Here is a 17,163-nt window from a genome sequence, read left to right as displayed (position 1 = left end):
GATAATACTTCTGATAAAAATAAAGTTTTAGTAATTTCTGTTTATCTTCACAGGCTAACTAATTATCTAAACATACCATAGAAGACCAAACATTTAGCTTAATCTGTAAAATAACCAGAGCTATTAACTTGCAAAGAAAGTTAGCTTGGTATTTATTTATTTTTTACTTTCTTTAGTATTATTTTACATAACACAGTTTGTACTTGAAAGTTGGATATTTTCTATTTTATTGAAGCAAATGCTCGAGTTGAAAGCTAAAATGATTGGCAGCGTTCTGAAAAAAAAAATGCGACAAATTTATTACCATAACGACCGAATAGATTTTCCAGCAGCTAAAAATATGAACACGCAAATGAGCCAAAACTGTCTTCACTATAACCCTGATACTTTAGTTTGGCACAGTAAATGAAGACCCCGGCCTGTTTGATGCAACTGAGCCTTGAAAAGTTTCAACCAGAAAACTCTTTCACCTTCCTGCAGACATCAATCATATGTGTAAGACAGAAATAGTTTGTAATGGTTCTGAATGAGACCATATTTCATATTCCGTCACTGAAAGCCTGGAGTCTCTTAAAACTGCTCCGAGGTTTATTAAACATTGATGAGGCTTCTCACATATTTATCAAGATCCCAATCCTGCCCTCAGCAAATGCTCTTCGAGTTAAAAGCACTTCCTGCCTTTTACGCACTACAAGCACTTTCTCCGTGCCAGACAATCTGCAGGATTTTAAGTGTATTTCCTCATTTGTCATTTTGTTGCTTTTATCTGAGCATTCCAGTGTTCGACATAATAGCTTGAATCTGTCACTGTCTCGTCTCAGGTCATTATCATCGCAGATAAAAGAATGCGTAGCTTTAAAGAGAAATGCTAAAAGGTTACAAGTCTCGCCTTGAAACGCCCACATTCATTATCTTATAGAAGTGCTGATTTCTCACCGCGCCTTTCTAAGTTTGAAAGTTAAAGTGTATTTGAAGCCTCATTAAAATTGCGTTGGGTACATTTTCTTCTCTTTCCTTTGCAGGCTTGATCAGTCACAGCAACTGGGTGGTGGGAATCATCGGGATAGGAAAAAGAAAAAAAAGTGTTGCTTGGCAAGTAGGTAGAGGAGCACAGAAACCAATGTGAGTCATCGGATGGTGGAATAATTAACTATCAGAGCAAGAGGATCCTGATCAGGAGCCTTTCTGCATGGATCTACAGTTTTTTCCAGATACTCCAGTTTCCTCCACAGCCCAACGTCATGCCTATGTAAACTTCTGGTAGGTCTGAGTGTGTGTGTCCATGTGACTCCCTGTGATGGACTGCACTGCACATTTCACCGGTAAAAACCAGTTCACAGCAGTGAGAATTAACAGATCTTCAACCTGTTTGGTGCCAAACCCACCTTCAGTATTTGTTTATAGAAAAAGGCAATCCTAGTCTAATCTGACCAAAGCACACAGGTCCAGATTATAGTCCCGGTTGAGTTGCTTACATTTGTGGTGGTTGGACAAAATGAAAAATTTTTCCTTGGCATGTTTCTGAACACTGGTTGACGTTTAAATTTCACCTGTTTCACTTATCTGAAGAGATTAAATTGAGTTAGTGACGATTTTTTTCTTCTTGAAATAAACAAATTTCACTTTGAAAGCCAAGTTCTATAGTTAAAGTTTTCCTTTAAGTATAGATATGTAATTACTATTAATAAGAAATAAATTCTTAATATCAAGTTTAATGTCTTATCGGGATAATTAATGCCCAAAACACTTAAAATAAGGGAAATGTTCTAATATAGAAACAAGAGATGACCTGATACACTTTTTTCACCTCCGATACTGATACCGATTCTGAGGTTTAGTATCAGCCGATACGTTAACACTTTATTTGAAGGGGGGTGAATAAGACTGACATGACACTGTCATAAACATGACATAACACCTGTCATGAACATGAATAAGTCTTCATGAATGTTTATGACTGTTGTCATAAAGCGTCATTCGGTAAATTATGACACTGATGTAAATTTGTTATAAAAGTATTACTGATTGCACTTTAAAAATTAGGTAACTTTATGTTATTAAAGGTAAAGTTTAAACAGTAATGATTTCTAGGTTAATGTCAAGTTGTCATAACAAAGACATTTTGAATTATGTCAACTTTGTATTAAAAGTGTCATAATTTACCGAATGACGCTTTATGACAACAGTCATAAATATTCATGAAGACTTATTCATGTTCATGACAGGTGTTATGTCATGTTTATGAAAGTGTCATGACAATCTTATTCACCCCCCTTCAAATAAAGTGTTACAGCCGATACCTATCCGATACAGAAAAACGGTGCTGAATTGACTTAGATTGTTTCTGTTTTTAAATACAGACATGACTGTACTGAATTATAAATGTGTTTGATAGCTCTGCACCTGCACGGCACACTTAAATACACGAGTAGCTTCACAAGCTTCAAACATGTAAAAACAACTTTACTTTGTTCAGTCAGTGTGGTTAGGAGAGGAACAGTGAAATACATAAGGAGTGACGTCCAGAGCACAAACCACAGAATGAGGCTGAATACATCTGATAGGCAAAATCATCACCAATACCCGATCTAGACTTCTTTTTTTTTTCAATTGAGGATGATACAGATATTAATATCAGGTCGGTACGTCTCATATAAAAACCTCTAAGTGGGAAAAAGTATCTTGTGAAGCAGAAACCTCCTTAATCCAAGATGTTTGAGCTTAACTCGGTTTCAGTTTTGTTGCAGTGCTTGGAGACTCGGTGCTGCAGAACCAGCTACGGTTTCAGAGACCTTTGAGCCACCGCGCTCACTGTGTGTGGTGCCCAGATAAACGAGTCCTCATCCCGCCGTGTCACTGTTTCCATTTGTTAAGAAACGATTCTTGCCCCGGCTGAGGCGGGTAGCTGCTTCCTTGCAGCTACTTTCTGCGTTACAAAGATCAACACGCGTCTGCTTTACTGAAAATGAATGTTCTCTTTCCTTTTCTTGAAGCGGTTGCTGTGTCACACTATATTCATACCCCTGGGAAACAGGGAGTCATGAGTTACTAATTACGGGTCCCTATGCAATTACTTACAACAACCTTTTAGTGATTATTTTTTTTGGTGAAAAAATTAAATTCTAAATGTGGGATGTTTTTTTTCCCCACTGAAAAAAAGGACTTAAATTAAAGTTGTATTTTTCTAAATGTTTTCGTTGTGAAATTATACTACTGGGGTGGCAATGAGTGTAAATTGGCTTCAGATATACAGGAAAAGTCATTTTTCCCAACAGCAAAATAAAAGTTTACTACAACGAATACAATTTAAACAAACTGATTACCTTAATAGGCAGCAAAGTAATTCAGTGGATTATCATGCTCTTCATTTTCCAATCGCCGAATTACTGTAAAATCACGTATCAGAGGAGTTCATTTCAATCCGTTTTCTTTTTCTTTTTTTTGTGTTGCGGTTGGCTTTATCAGGGAGCTTTGTTTCCTAATCCCAACACGCCATCACACCTGCGTCTGAACAAACCGATAATTAAACCGAGAGTCTCAAATTTGTGATTTATAACTCCAGAGATGCTTTGAGGTGAAAAACCAGACAGGATTTGGTTTCAAATTTAAGCACTTTTCAAATGTCAGACAAGCAAAATGAGGTGCTTCGTCGCTATTAAATGGACATTGTTTAGTCAGCCAGATGTGCTTTTTTTTTCTTGTTTTTCTTATTTATTTGACCTATTCCTTTCAATTATTTTATTCTTCTTATTTTATTCACTTGGTGCAGCTGCTGTAAAAAGCAGTTTTAGACAGCGTACTCTAAATGAGAGACATATTTTTTTTTAAGGAGATCGAGTCTCAGCTCTTAATATTTTAATATAATGTGGCCCTGCTTTCTGTTTGGGTAACAGAAGCTTCTTCATTAAAATGTGAAACAGCAGTAAATGGTCTCCCCTTGGTCAGTCCTACTGTCTGCTCTACCACCACGAAACAAAGGGAGGGACTAATTAAGATAAGGCATTTGTATATGAGCTGCTTATGTTTCTCACTACGATGTTTCACATTGCCAAAATGCAGCTAATAAAAACATAACTACCCAACAATATTGCAGTACGCCATTATGGCGCTTTACTTAGCAGGAGGCGCATTCAGATAAAAATCAGAAATGGCATGTTAATATGTTTACAGAACCTCTTTGCAAGCCGTTTCTTTGTTTTCTCTTTTGCGTAACGCTTGTGTTAAAGCACAACACTGTCATGTCTTGTCATCTCTGTCATGCCGATGTAAGCACAAACCACACATCTATAGGGCCCTGAAAAAAAAAGTGCACAGAAAGGATTTGGTCGTTTCTGTTTTTCTGTTAGACTGGGCTGTCTCTTTTGTGTCGCCCTGTGAACTGATTATCTGCTCAAGCATGTCAAAGCAGACTTCTGGACAGAAAAGTGGATTATTGTGCTGAAGTGCAACAAAACGTGACACATGGAAACCGTGCCGGTCGCAGCCTTTTTGGCTGGAGGGTCTGCAGAAAAACAGCCGAGCAGGACTGGGTTAAATAAAACCCGTGAAATTAAGAAAATCTATATGTTAAGGAACTGGTTTTCAGGAAAATTCATGTACTTGCACGTTAAGCTTGTCCGTTTTAATTGGAAGAACAAAAGAATCCAGATCAAATTATATATTTTACTGTGGCAGAAGATTGTGCTAGCTGGTGTAACAGTTTTAGGAGATAATCAACTAAATAAAAGTCTTCAGAAATCACCTCATTTGTAAGTAGAGTCCAGTTATGCGTAATATTATCTGAGTATTAATCCAGCTGCTCTGTGAAGGCTTTGGAGATCTGTTCCAATAATGAAACACAAAGCATCCCGAACACCGAGGAATAAATGAAACGTGTCCGGGATAAAGCCGCGGAGGAGTTCAGAGCAGGTTTAAGTCCCATATCCGTTGCTGTACCCCTCATTGGAAAGCAGCCAAGAGGTCCTTTGTAACTCTGGAGGAGCTGCAAAGAGCCACGGCTCAGGTGGGAAAGGCGAGGCCAAAATGAAACCATGCAGCCGTTCTTTGTTTAGTAGAAAACTAACAGGCATACATGACCCTGCACACACCATCCATGGTGAGATAGCTGACAGTAAGAGACTCCCACACACTTGACCTCCCTGCAGGTTCAGCCCAAACAGGCAGCCAGAACCACAGAGGAACCGTTCAGACCGAAGCACAGTCACGGGTTAGCACGGCCCAGTCAAAGTCCAAGCCTAAATCCGTTTGAGAATCAGAGAAAAACTGTCAACAATTTGAGTTTGTTGATGTGCAAAGCTGGTAGAGATAAAACCCCGAAAAGAGTCCCACCTGCAACGTTGGCAAAAGGTGGTTCTACTTAGAAACCGTGAATACAAACGAACACCACGCATTCCAGATTTTTTTTGTAAAAAAAAAAAAAAATTGTAAAAAATCATCTCTGATTTACCTTCCACCTCGTATCACAAAAAACCCCAATGCCACACAATGAAATCTGTAACATGACAAAACATGGAAAAGCTTCCGGGGAGCGAACGATCGACTGTGGCAACGATCAGACCTTCAGTCGACTGAATGCGAAACATTCAGACATCACTGGGTTAACAGCAGCCAGCCTTTCTGCTTTTGTTTTTATGCATATAACACATTTTCCACCAATTCAGCAGGAACTATGAAATCATCAGCCGCGTCCGAGTGTCTCTATTCCTGCTGAAATCCTTGCCGATGTCCAGTCTAGTACCACGAGATTGATATTGCGCTGATCCATCCGCCCACAGCTCCGCACAGCGTTCGCAGGCCTGAATGCGTAAAAAGCTCCCAGCGCAACAGGGAGACTGACTCATTGTGTCTGACCGATTCAAAGGGACGTGACGGGAACCTGTTTGAGATGGTTGAGGCAGAAAGCCACTAAATGGTACATTTCATATTCTGAGTGTGTGTGTGTGTGTGTGTGTGTGTGTGTGTGTGTGTGTGTGTGTGTGTGTGTGTGTGTGTGTGTGTGCTCTGAGACAAATCGCTCTCTTCTCTTGTAGTTGATGTAAATGGAGAAACAAGCCTCGTTATCTTTGCTTCCTCTCTCGATATGCATCCTAACGAGACAGATTGTGGAGATTTCGTATCAGCAGTCGTGTGCGGCAAACTCCTCGTTTTTGCCACATCATCGTAGAAACATGAAGCAGTCACCCAGAGGAAGGAATCAGTCAGTTTTTCCTCCCTTGGTCTGTGAGTGAAATAAAACAGAATCCAACTTTTTCCTCTTCCCCTTCATTAGTCAATAAATCCATCAAACTGCAAACTCCCTGCATTTTCAGGTCTTCACTTTGAGGCACCTGTTTAAAAATATGATCCCAAAATGAAAAAAGAAATCATATAAAGGTTAGAGACTAATTCTACCTCTATGAAAGAACCGGCAGCTCATTTTGTGTTTATAACAGAGTGAAAATGTGTCAGGAAAAGTCGAACCTCTCCTAAAATCGAAACTCTGACAGCGTGACTCTTCCTCTTTCATTCATCATCTTTCTTTCTTTCTTCCTCTCCAGGTTGGCCTCCTCCTCCTACTGACCCAGTCTTCTCATTCCCGCTCTGAAATATTGATACTGGCCTCCTCACGTTGGGCTTTTTTTTTTTTTTTTTGCTCCTCGTTCGTCATGAATTAGCATTTAAAACCCCATGCAGGACATTTTGAATCAAGGCTCGCAGCAGCCTCGCTCTCTGATGTGCCAGCTCGGACAGACGGTTGCCAGTTTGTCAAGCGTGTCGCCCTCTGAGGCCAATCACATGCCTATGAATATTTCACACAGCAGCTCTCCTCTACTACTGACCCAGGTTTAATGGCAGCCAGCGGTAGGAGTTTCAAGCGTGTTTGTCACTGATCAAATGGCCACAGGCTGCAGCAGCAGCAGCAGCAGCACTACCTCTTCTCTTCTTGCCTTCCGGGGCGTTCATCATCATACATGTGCAGTTGTGCATGAGGATGGATGGGAGCTAATGTGAGGGGCGGGGTGCCTGTATTCATATCTTACCGTCAATCCTCCTGGTTCCCCTCTTCTTCTTCTTCTGCTTCCTCCTCCTCCTCCTCCTCCTCCGCGCTCACTGCGTCTCCCGCATCCCGTCCCTCCGCTCCCTCACCCGCTGTACTCTCCTGCCCGCCTCCCGCTCCGCTGCCTCCAGTGCATTAAAAAAATAAAAATAAAAAAAATAAATAAAAATAAAAAAATAATAATAAAAAATATTTGTTGGGCCCAATCCTCTTGGCTCTAAACAACAGTCATTAGCGCGATTTGTCAAACAACAACTGGGCGTCCTCCCCTTCCTGTGATCAGTGTGGACCTCACACCCTCGATGTCTTCCCCGCCGCGCTGTGGTGTGTGCGTGTGTGTATGTGTGTGTGACTGTGCGTCACGTCGGTATCATAATTCCCACGGGTTTCATGTCCAGAGATAATGCTGGGCTATGTAGGCCTTACAGCTCCGGGATGGAGGGACGGAAGGACGGACGGATGTCAGAGAGAACGGGGCAAAAACAGCTCCCCGATCAGCCGCCACGAGCAATAATTAGGCGCAAATTATTGCACAAACCCGCGGTTGCTTTGCGTCCATCCGTCGATGTCGAGCCCCCCCACCCACCCCCTCTCTGTCTCGTCCTCGTCCTCCTCTTCTTCTCTTCACCGAGCCAGGCTGTTGTCGCCTGTCATGTGTCCGACGTCGTTCATCGAGTACGTCTTTGTATTTTTAATGGAAAATAGCATCGACGCGACGGGAGCCTCTTCCCGCATCTTTGACCAATCGTGATGAAACGCGGCGACACATCAGGACGGATGTTGAGATTTGTCACGTCTGTTTTCTTGCGTTAGAAAAGAAAAACAAAAATGCTTTATAAAATCATCCTGGGAATAAAAACAAAAAAAAGAGAGAGAGCACAAAGACAACAGCTGGAAAAGCAGGAGAGATAAGGTTTCCTCACTCCTGGCCTCGCCTTGCATCCGTCCTCCTCTCTATCCTCTCTCTTCTCTTCTCTCTCTCTCTCTCTCTCTCTCTCCATCCGCTGGTCCCGCTTGTTGCGCGTTCTGCGCTCGAGAGCGCGCAACGCGTCTCTGCTTTCTATGTGTGCTCGTGCGTGTGAGCGTGAACAGAGGCAGAGAAGAGCGGGAGGGTGTGTGTGTGTGTGTGTTTTGATGGTCGGTGGGTGGGTGGAATTCAGATATATTGTCAAGGTTTGTCTGAGTGAGCAACAATAAGCTGCTGTGTTGGCAAAAGCAAAGGAATATGCGCGTTCGCTTCAGCATCTGTATCCTCTTGACCAGCTCCGAGTGCATGTTACAGCTCTGCCATGGAGGAATGGGCGCTATTGTGTTTGCTGCATGAACAGCCAGCCAGCATGAACAGACGTCCAGCCAGCCAGCACTGGGTATTTACAATATTTCCATGGAAATCGTGCAGCTCTCCTTCGAAACAAGACATATTAGCCAATCTGTCCGTCATCGTATCACACCGATAAAAGATGATCAGCTGCTAATGACACCTGATGATCCTCCGCTTCCATCATCAGATGCACTTTCAGCTGTTCCAGTGCTCTTCACTGGTTCTTCCTGTCTGTGCTTTCGTAGCGTTTGAATTTAGTATTTTCCCTTACCTGCGGAAGTGGAAGAAGAGCGGAAAACATATCTGTAACCATAAAGAGTGTTATTACAACCATATGTTTTGAATGCAACATGCTTACCGTGTTTTTTAGGGCTGTTGTAAAAGGATATTTTAGAGTACGCTATCGATTATTTTTACGATTAATTGAGTAATCGGAAAACACCTATCTCTCTCTCCATAGATAAAACAGGTGTTATGCCCAGAAACGCATGCCTGCCCAAAATTGCATCCCCTCTCCAGCTGTTCGCCTTCAAATGGTGACCGACCGCGCAGTTCCGAGAGGAGAAAAGTAACATAACATAAATAACATCAGTTAATTTAAAAATGCTTATTAGTCCCTCCCAAAAAAGACACAAACCCGGAAACTTCGCCGTTGTGCTGCTAGCACATAGCAACAACTCATAGGCGGAAGTGTGCGCGCTGCACAACACAAATAATGGTCCGGCCGGAACACGGCGCGCTAAATAATAAAGCATAATTTTATGAGTCTTCGAGGCAGATAAATTTTCCTCGAGGAATTTTAGTAACTGATGTACTCAAATCATTTGAGGAATCGTTTCAGCCCTATATGTTTTGTTTTGTTTTTATATGGTAGACAGGCCGTAAAGTACACGTGTATTTTTTCTAACCAAACATTACTCAAGTGATTGAACTAAGTAGCTAATAATCGGGTAATTGTATTTTGTAATCTTCTTTTTAATACAGTGGACCACAGTGTTCATCTTTCTTTTATGCAGTTTTGAGTCGGTGTTATGGTGCGTTCCCAGTTGTAGTCGGAACTGGGAAATTCCGACCCCCGGCAAAGGCTGACTTTGCGTTTCAATATGGCCGCTCTTCCCATCAACAGTAGCAATAAAACAGAACAAGGGTGAGCGCTGGGATTTGTAGTCCGTGACGTTTTCTTACGGCATTTGGAGTTTATAAATATAAACCCCAGTGGTTGTAGAGCGTTTTGACTGTAGATACATGTTGAACTTTTTTTTATTTATGTCTTATAAACAGGTCTGAAATTGAACAAGAGACCTAAATATTTGAGCATGAAAAAGAAATGAAATTTTGAAATAAAAATCCAATTTAACATTGTCCTCAGAAGCATCGACAGCATGTGTTGAAGTAATGGAACACTAAGGATAAAGGAAGAAAACCAGGTTCCTTCATTTTCCTTTGAGAAAACGGCTCCTAACTTGGAATCCTAGCTGACGGCACAAAAGCATCATCAAAGCAGCATACAAGTGAGGGGAAATGTGCAGGGACCAAACACAGACCTCGGCATATTGAAAGGAAATCACTGATTATGTTGTTGAGCTAGTTTCCCCATTTTCACTTGACTCTCTTTGAATGGCTCTGATTACTGCTTATGCCGACTATAAAGTACAGCCAGGCTTCACGAGCACTCAAAAACAAAACAGTCTCTAGAAATTATTTTAATCCTGCTGAATTATTCATCGGTTATCAAATTGTGCAAGGCGAGCTTTGATTGGGCGGTACGCAACACGGGAGAACTACATCTTCGCCGAGTGTTGGTGTTGTTGAAAGTGGAGGAAGGGCTTTCAGTCATCCCCCTGGGTGTGATAAAAACAAGCCGCAAGGATGAGGACTCCTCGTGGCTCACACCAAACCTGTGCTTGACTGCAAACTTCACACGTAAGACCGAGGCGATTCCAAACAAACACGGCAAAGAGAAGAGGCAGCTTTCAGTGGCCTTTCAGAAAGAAGAGCTACATTGCATGGAGTTGCCTTGCAAAACTGTTCACACACCTTGAACTCCTTCCAATTTATAAAAGCCGACAATTTGTCCTCTTAACTCGGTCCGATGAAGAGTGTTTGAGATCATTGATGCAGAGGTTTTAGCCCTGGCCTTCGTCAGAAGTTACCAAACACGTGAGCATCAACATGTTTCAAGGTGAGGAAGGTGCGTTCTGGGTAATTTTGCTTTACGCCACACGTAACATTTTTCACGTTTTCTCGTCAGACAGAGCAGCCACTTCCACATGAAATGTCCCTGTTTGCTCCATCCTTTCACTTTAGATGGATGATCGTGACTTGGTAATTTTGTGTTTCTACAGTGGATCAAACACTGCTATGAGAGATGTCCAAAGTCTGGAGTTTCATTTTATAACCTAGCTCTGCTTTAATCCTCTCTACATCTTCATTCTTTGCTCGGTCTACTGAGTTTCTTAATCTTTATGACGATATTTGTTGTGTGATGTTCCCTAGCAAACCTGCGAAGCTTTCTCAGAACAGCTGCAGTCTCTAAAAATTAGTCTTGCAGTAAAAATTGAATCTTGCGAGATTAAGTTTGTTATTTGTGTATTTATTTAATTAATTTGATTAAGACAGCACGCATTAATCCACATTAGCACAATTCGTGGGAGTGTGTATATGAAAGAATTAGCACATTTGCTAAATTTCATCGTCAAATTGCGCACAGGTCAACTGTATATCCTAAAATGTGACTTGTGAAGATGTTTGGAGTTTAATTTTGGGGTGTCGGACAAAAGCAGTGTAAACAAACATGCATTCCACAATTTTCAGATGATTTTTAGTATATTAGAAGTAATTATATCCATCACTTCCGTTCCTGTTGACAACTACGTGTTACCTTATCTGTTGCGCAAAATCCCAATATTTCTCTTTTTGCTCCAATTTTGAAAACATGAAGAGGTTTTTTTCCCCTCACCTAGTAGGTAATAATAATAAAAAACATTTTAAAAATGCCATAATCAACATATTTATTATGAAATTTGCCATACAGCAAACTCTAACAAAACAGCAACTTTGGGACAAATTGACAGCGTCGTTCTCTCCATCACCACATCGACCCTCCACCGTCCTTATCGTCTGCTCTGCCCGCTCCGGCTTCCTCGCCCTCGTCGCCTCCTGCACCCCAGCCTCTGCGCTGCTTCTTCTTCCTCTTCTTCTCCTTCTTCTTCTTCTCCTCCTCCTCCACCTTGTACTTGAGTCGTCTGACGGGGTCGCTGAAGCTGCGCATGGACTTGTCCTCAAAGTCCTCCTTGGTGAGGAAGTTTCTGTCGATGAGCTCGGCCGCCTCGTGCCAGTTGCGGTAGCAGTCCGGACCCATGCGGGTTATCTCCTCCACCGCGTTGGGGATGAGGACGGAGCAGTCGGGACGCAGGACCACCACGGTGGGAACCTCTCTCACGTCGAACATGGTCTCCAGCTCCCTGCGGGCATACATGACGCGTGATGACTTTGTGAATTCATCTCGTTAATATATTCACCACCACGCACCTTCTGTAAGGATCCTCGTAGGCAAGGAACAGGGACTTCTTTGGCAGCTCTTTCAGGAAGTTTTCTAGCTCCTCCTCTGACTGGTCCAGACTGGCAGGGATTAAAAGGATTGGGGGAAAAATTGATTGTTACATAACTTTCCCTATAAATTGCATTCAAACGTACAGTTGTGTTTTACTAACTATGAAAATCGATGACAAGATAATTGATTTGACTATTGTAATTCAAAATTTGACACTCATATAAGATATAGATTTGTCTTTACAGTGTTCCACGTGTTTCAGGATGTTAATTCAGATAAATGTGGCCAAAATTTAGTGTCTCGGCAAATTGGTGTTTTATATGAAATCAACAAATCAGTGATTTTAATAGAGAAATACCAGTTTAGTGCAACGCATGAATGCACTCAATATGTAGCACGAATTACTGCATCAATGCAAAGTAGCACAGAGATGATCAACTGGTTGCTTCAACAGTGACCTTTGACACAACGTCATGTGATCAACCTAATTAAGCAACGACCTTTTACAGCCGACACTTTGGAGGGTCTTGATCTGCTGAACTGTAAAGTTAGCATTCTTCTTCTCCTTCTCTGTTATAAAGTAGGACTTAGGTTTTTGTGTTTTGATTAGCTTTACGCCGTAGCCATTAAAATGAATAATAACAAGCGCTTTACATGTGTCTTTCTGTTGTTGTAATAATGTATACTTGAATCTGGTGAATACAACAACTTTGTGCAGAAATTGTTGTGAATACGTGCACAATGCTTGGCAAAGCTACTGGCATGATTATTTATAACGACACTAGAAACAAATATTTGAATAATTGAATAAAATGTGCAGAAGAAATCATGTTCACTGGGGTAAATAAAAAAAACTTTTAAAGACAACACAGCACTTAAGGTTGCAGAAGCTGCGTTTAAGGTCTTAATTTATTTAAATGCTAGTTCAGACACTCTGAAACAGTAAGTATTTAAAACTGGACAATAAGGAGTCATCTTGACCTAAATTAAATAAGAAGCCTGCCACTGCAGAATCTACATGCAGACACATTAAAAAAGGTTTTTTGTTTTTTTTAAAAAAAGGTAGCTTTATTTGAAGGGGTGAAGACTGACATAGTCATAGACATGACGTAACACCTGTTGTGAACATGAAGGAGTTTTCACCAATGGTTATTACTGTTGTCATGAAGTGTCATTTGGTAAATAATGACATTTTTAATGCAAAGTTGACTCTTTCAAGGGACTTTTAATGCAACTTTTAGTGCAACTTTGCATTAAGTGTCGTTATTTACCAAATGACGACAGTCATAAACATCTATGAAGACTACTTCATGTTCATAACAGGTGTCATGTTTATGACAGCGTCAAGTCAGTCTTGTGCACACCCCTTCAAATAAAGTGTCACCAAAAAGAAAAAAGTACAAAGCTAGTCCAATCATGCAAAAGGTTCGTCTGAAGTACAAAAATGTATATGTAACTTTATGTAAGTGTCCGAATGGACAGTCAGAATCACCAATAAATACAATCAGAACTGTAAACCACAGGGCTTCCGTATAGGCGCACACATCCCAATTTAAGAAGCGCAAGATTTTCGGGTGCAGAAACTCCAGGAAAGCAGCCCCGCATTTGCGAGCAAGACCGACGATGGACGGAGGAAAGGAGCGCCGAGCGGAGCACCTGATGTAGAGCAGCACCAGCTGGGCGGAGCGCTCCACGTAGAACTCATCGGTCAGCTGCTTGAAGAAGTCGTGCAGCGTGGGAGCGAACCGCTGGCACGTCTCGGACTCAGCAGAGGCAAAGAAGAGCATCAGGATGCGGTTCTGCAGACGCGTGACGATCTCGCGCTCCGTGTCCAGCTCGTCCTGGTCCTTGTTGTTCTTCACAAGAACCCGGTCAACAAACAGGTCCACCATGATGAGGCGTCGCTGGGCGAGGAAGAGGAGAGAGGAAGAGGAACCCTGCTGTGGGCGCTGCTGTCGTTAGCGGTGATGCAAACAATAATAATCCAATAATCCAAACAAGCAGAAGAGCTGACAATTTTTCTAATAAATAAATAAATAAATGGGTCAATATAGTACCTACACTGTAAAAACACAAAACCTTACCAAGTATTTTTGGTCCAGTTTCTACTGAAAATATCTAAGACGAAATTAACTTACAAGTAACCTTTCAGCAAAATTTAAAAGCTTGTTTTAAGTAAATCATTTCTTAATATTGATGAGAAAGTGGAACAAGACTAGAATACTATAAAAAAAATAATAATATTCCTTTAATATTCATGAAAAGGTACTATTCATAAATGAAGTAATCTGCTAGCGGAACAAGATATTTTTCACATATTATAACATGTGATCATTTCACTTATAACTACTTACTTTTTAAATAAAAATTAAATACTTATTGGCTTAAAACAAGTGCTTGTCTTGCTGAAAAGTTACTTGTGAATTAGTTTTGTCTTATTTCAAGTGCACAAAGATATTTGCACTAACAACTAGAACACAAATACTTGCTAAGGTTTTGTGTTTTTAGCAGAGTAGTAACTGTAAATTCAACTTTAGATAAAAAAAATAAAACACATTACTTTGAAGTGGTGCATAGGCTTCATTAGAACCCCCCGCCCCACACACACACACACACACCTTAGCATTTCATTCACTTCTTTTAATAGCAGGATGATATTTTTGCAGCAAACCAAAAAGAAATGGTGATCTATAAAAAAAATATATATTAAATTCTTGATATAAATCTAAACTCAAGAAATTTTCCTCACTTTGTTTTGAGTGTCATTTCCTATTTCCAGTCAGCCCTACTTACAGACATGCATTATTCACATATGTAATCTCACTTGCTGGTAAATCAGATAATCCTCACAGTTGCTCACCTGTATTATCTCCCCTCCAGGCAGCAGATCCGACACAGAACAACATTCACATCTGGCTTTGTTTTTCCTCCAAACTTTCTCTCTCTGGACGCCTCTAGAAGCAGGTCCCAGCCTGTTAGTCAGAGTCTCCCTCTGACTTGTTCATCTCGGTGCTGCTACCAGCTGCTGGCTAAGTCTTGGCTTTCAGTCCTGGAGGCTCCGCCCCCGTCCTCTGTCTGCTTACAGAAGGGACATAAAGACAAGGTGACCAGAGGAGCTGGGGGACATGAAGTGCTCACTGTCTTTCCAGAGACTGAGCTGTCTGAACACAGAGATATGATGGAAATGTTTTAAAATGAGACTTTAATGAAGTGAGCAACAAGATGTTTATTGTTTAGGGATTCGTACAGGCCCACAGTTCTGTATTAATGATTTTATTGATCTGATATCATATTTATAAGTGTGTTTTCGTTGGCTGGCAGTGGAATATTACCTTAAACAGAAATAAAGGCTCATACATGAGTCTGACAGTAATTAATCTTGAAACGCTGCTTCCATTTGATGAACTGAGTTCCATAAATAGATACAATTTTCAATATTGTTCTTATTTATTGAATCTGACAGCAAAAATGAATCCTAAAAGCTCTAAGTGAAATGTGTGGGTTCAATCACACAGATATAAAACTAAATTATTCAGAGGTTTTTTATAAACAACATTTTAATAAATGAATATTTACTTTACTTAAGTCCAAGAGTTACTTTTACAGCTTTCTAAAGCAACATCAGCAACAGCAAACTTGAAAACTGTTGGACACACTTTCCATGGTTATATTGCCCAAAATAAATGAACATTCCCACAAATATGCTTTGAACTTAGCTGAGCTAGCTACTATAGCTGAGCTAGCTACTATAGCTACTGCAGCTGAGCTAGCTACTATAGCTACTATAGCTGAGCTAGCTACTGCTGAGCTAGCTACTATAGCTACTATAGTTGAGCTAGCTACTATAGCTACTGAAACTGAGCTGGCTACTATAGCTACTATAGCTGAGCTAGCTACTGCTGAGCTAGCTACTATAGCTACTATAGTTGAGCTAGCTACTATAGCTACTGCAGCTGAGCTGGCTACTATAGCTACTGCAGCTGAGCTAGCTACTATAGCTACTATAGCTGAGCTAGCTACTGCTGAGCTAGCTAGCATAGCTCCTATAGTAGCTAACTTAGCTATAGCATAGCTGAGCTCTATGTTAGCATTATAGCTAGCTCAGCTGTAATGCTAACATTAGGTCAAAAATAGAAAATTAAAATGTTTTTGTTTATGGTATCAGTTTTATTCCTCTGCTTGGTGTAGAAATAATGTTGGCATCTACAAGGCTAAAGAGTTTTATCTCTGTTTTGTTTCACAGAATTAAGCAACATTTTTCAAAAATGTTTTATTGTAAAGTGAATACTTTTTAGTTTCTTATCTTTGGTATTTTATTTCTTTTTTTGCAGACATTTTTATCTAGAAAACCAAGAAAAAAAATTCTGTAATTCAACAAATGTCTTTGTACATTTCTGAGTATTTTATCTATAATAAAAAACATATATAGACCATTACATTTTTTTCTTAAATATATAATGTCTAAACTATAATATCAGATGTTTTTGTCAAGAAGTGGGGGTGTTGATGGTGAGGAGAGACGCCGAGACCCAGGTTATGGTGGTGATGATATTTAATGATGAAAGTAAAGCTCAGTCCAAAACAGGCAGCACGGCAGAGAGACAGGCACACAGCCAAATACCGGTAGCAACTGAACGACAGGACTACGTGCGAGCGAACACAAACCAGGACTTAGCAGTACAACTGGTGAGTAGACTAACAATAGACAACGACACATACGACGAGGATCCGACAAGGAACACAGACAACAGGAGGGTTTAAATACACACGGGGTAATTAAGGGAATGAGACACACCTGGGGAGCAATCAACGGGGAGGACAGGACAGAGACTCACAGGGAAACAGGACTGAACACAGAAAACTCAAAAATAAACACACAAAAACACGGATCCTGACAGTACCCCTCCCTCAAGGGCGGATACCAGACGCCCACAAAAAACAGAAAAGTCCAAAAACACAAAAACAACCCAACAGGGTGGGCGGAGGGGCGACGGAAGGAGGGCAAGAGTCCATAGAAAGACAGTCCAAAACAAAAAACTACCCATCAGAGTGGGCGGAGAACCAGGAGGCTAATCCGGCGGACGTTGCCGGCGCAGGAAGCGAGGAGACGGGTCCGGCGGTCTCCTCCGCCGGCGCAGGAAGCGAGGAGACGGGTCCGGCGGTCTCCTCCGCCGGCGCAGGAAGCGAGGAGACGGGTCCGGCGGGCGGCGTCTCCGGCGCAGAAACCGGAGTCCCGGAGGCGGGTCCGCCGGG

General features: G+C 41.3%; 1 protein-coding gene across 1 annotated transcript; it reads right to left on the bottom strand.

The window, feature by feature from the left end:
* Positions 1 to 11,342: 11,342 nt before the first annotated feature.
* On the bottom strand, positions 11,343 to 13,849 carry nxnl1 (nucleoredoxin like 1). The gene is made up of 3 exons (XM_014994134.2): positions 13,567 to 13,849; positions 11,889 to 11,978; positions 11,343 to 11,821 (listed from the first exon to the last, which is right to left on the bottom strand). The coding sequence occupies exons 1-3, from the start codon at positions 13,800 to 13,802 to the stop codon at positions 11,446 to 11,448; spliced, it is 702 nt and encodes a 233-aa protein (XP_014849620.1). The 5' UTR covers positions 13,803 to 13,849; the 3' UTR covers positions 11,343 to 11,445.
* Between the last annotated feature and the right edge of the window lie 3,314 nt (positions 13,850 to 17,163).

Source organism: Poecilia mexicana, unplaced genomic scaffold, assembly GCF_051168715.1.
Source record: "Poecilia mexicana isolate PSO_F unplaced genomic scaffold, ASM5116871v1 scaffold_2, whole genome shotgun sequence".
Lineage (NCBI taxonomy): Eukaryota > Metazoa > Chordata > Actinopteri > Cyprinodontiformes > Poeciliidae > Poecilia > Poecilia mexicana.
This window is presented reverse-complemented; position numbering and strand designations above follow the sequence as displayed.

What these genes read in the sequence shown, in the direction of transcription:
- nxnl1 (XM_014994134.2), bottom strand. Translation starts at nt 13,802, where the DNA reads ATGGTGGACCTGTTTGTTGACCGGGTTCTTGTGAAGAACAACAAGGAC. An exon ending in CTGGTGCTGCTCTACATCAG is followed by an intron (nt 11,979 to 13,566) that starts GTGCTCCGCTCG and finishes AATCCCTGCCAG; the next exon opens with TCTGGACCAGTCAGAGGAGG. An exon ending in TACGAGGATCCTTACAGAAG is followed by an intron (nt 11,822 to 11,888) that starts GTGCGTGGTGGT and finishes GTATGCCCGCAG; the next exon opens with GGAGCTGGAGACCATGTTCG.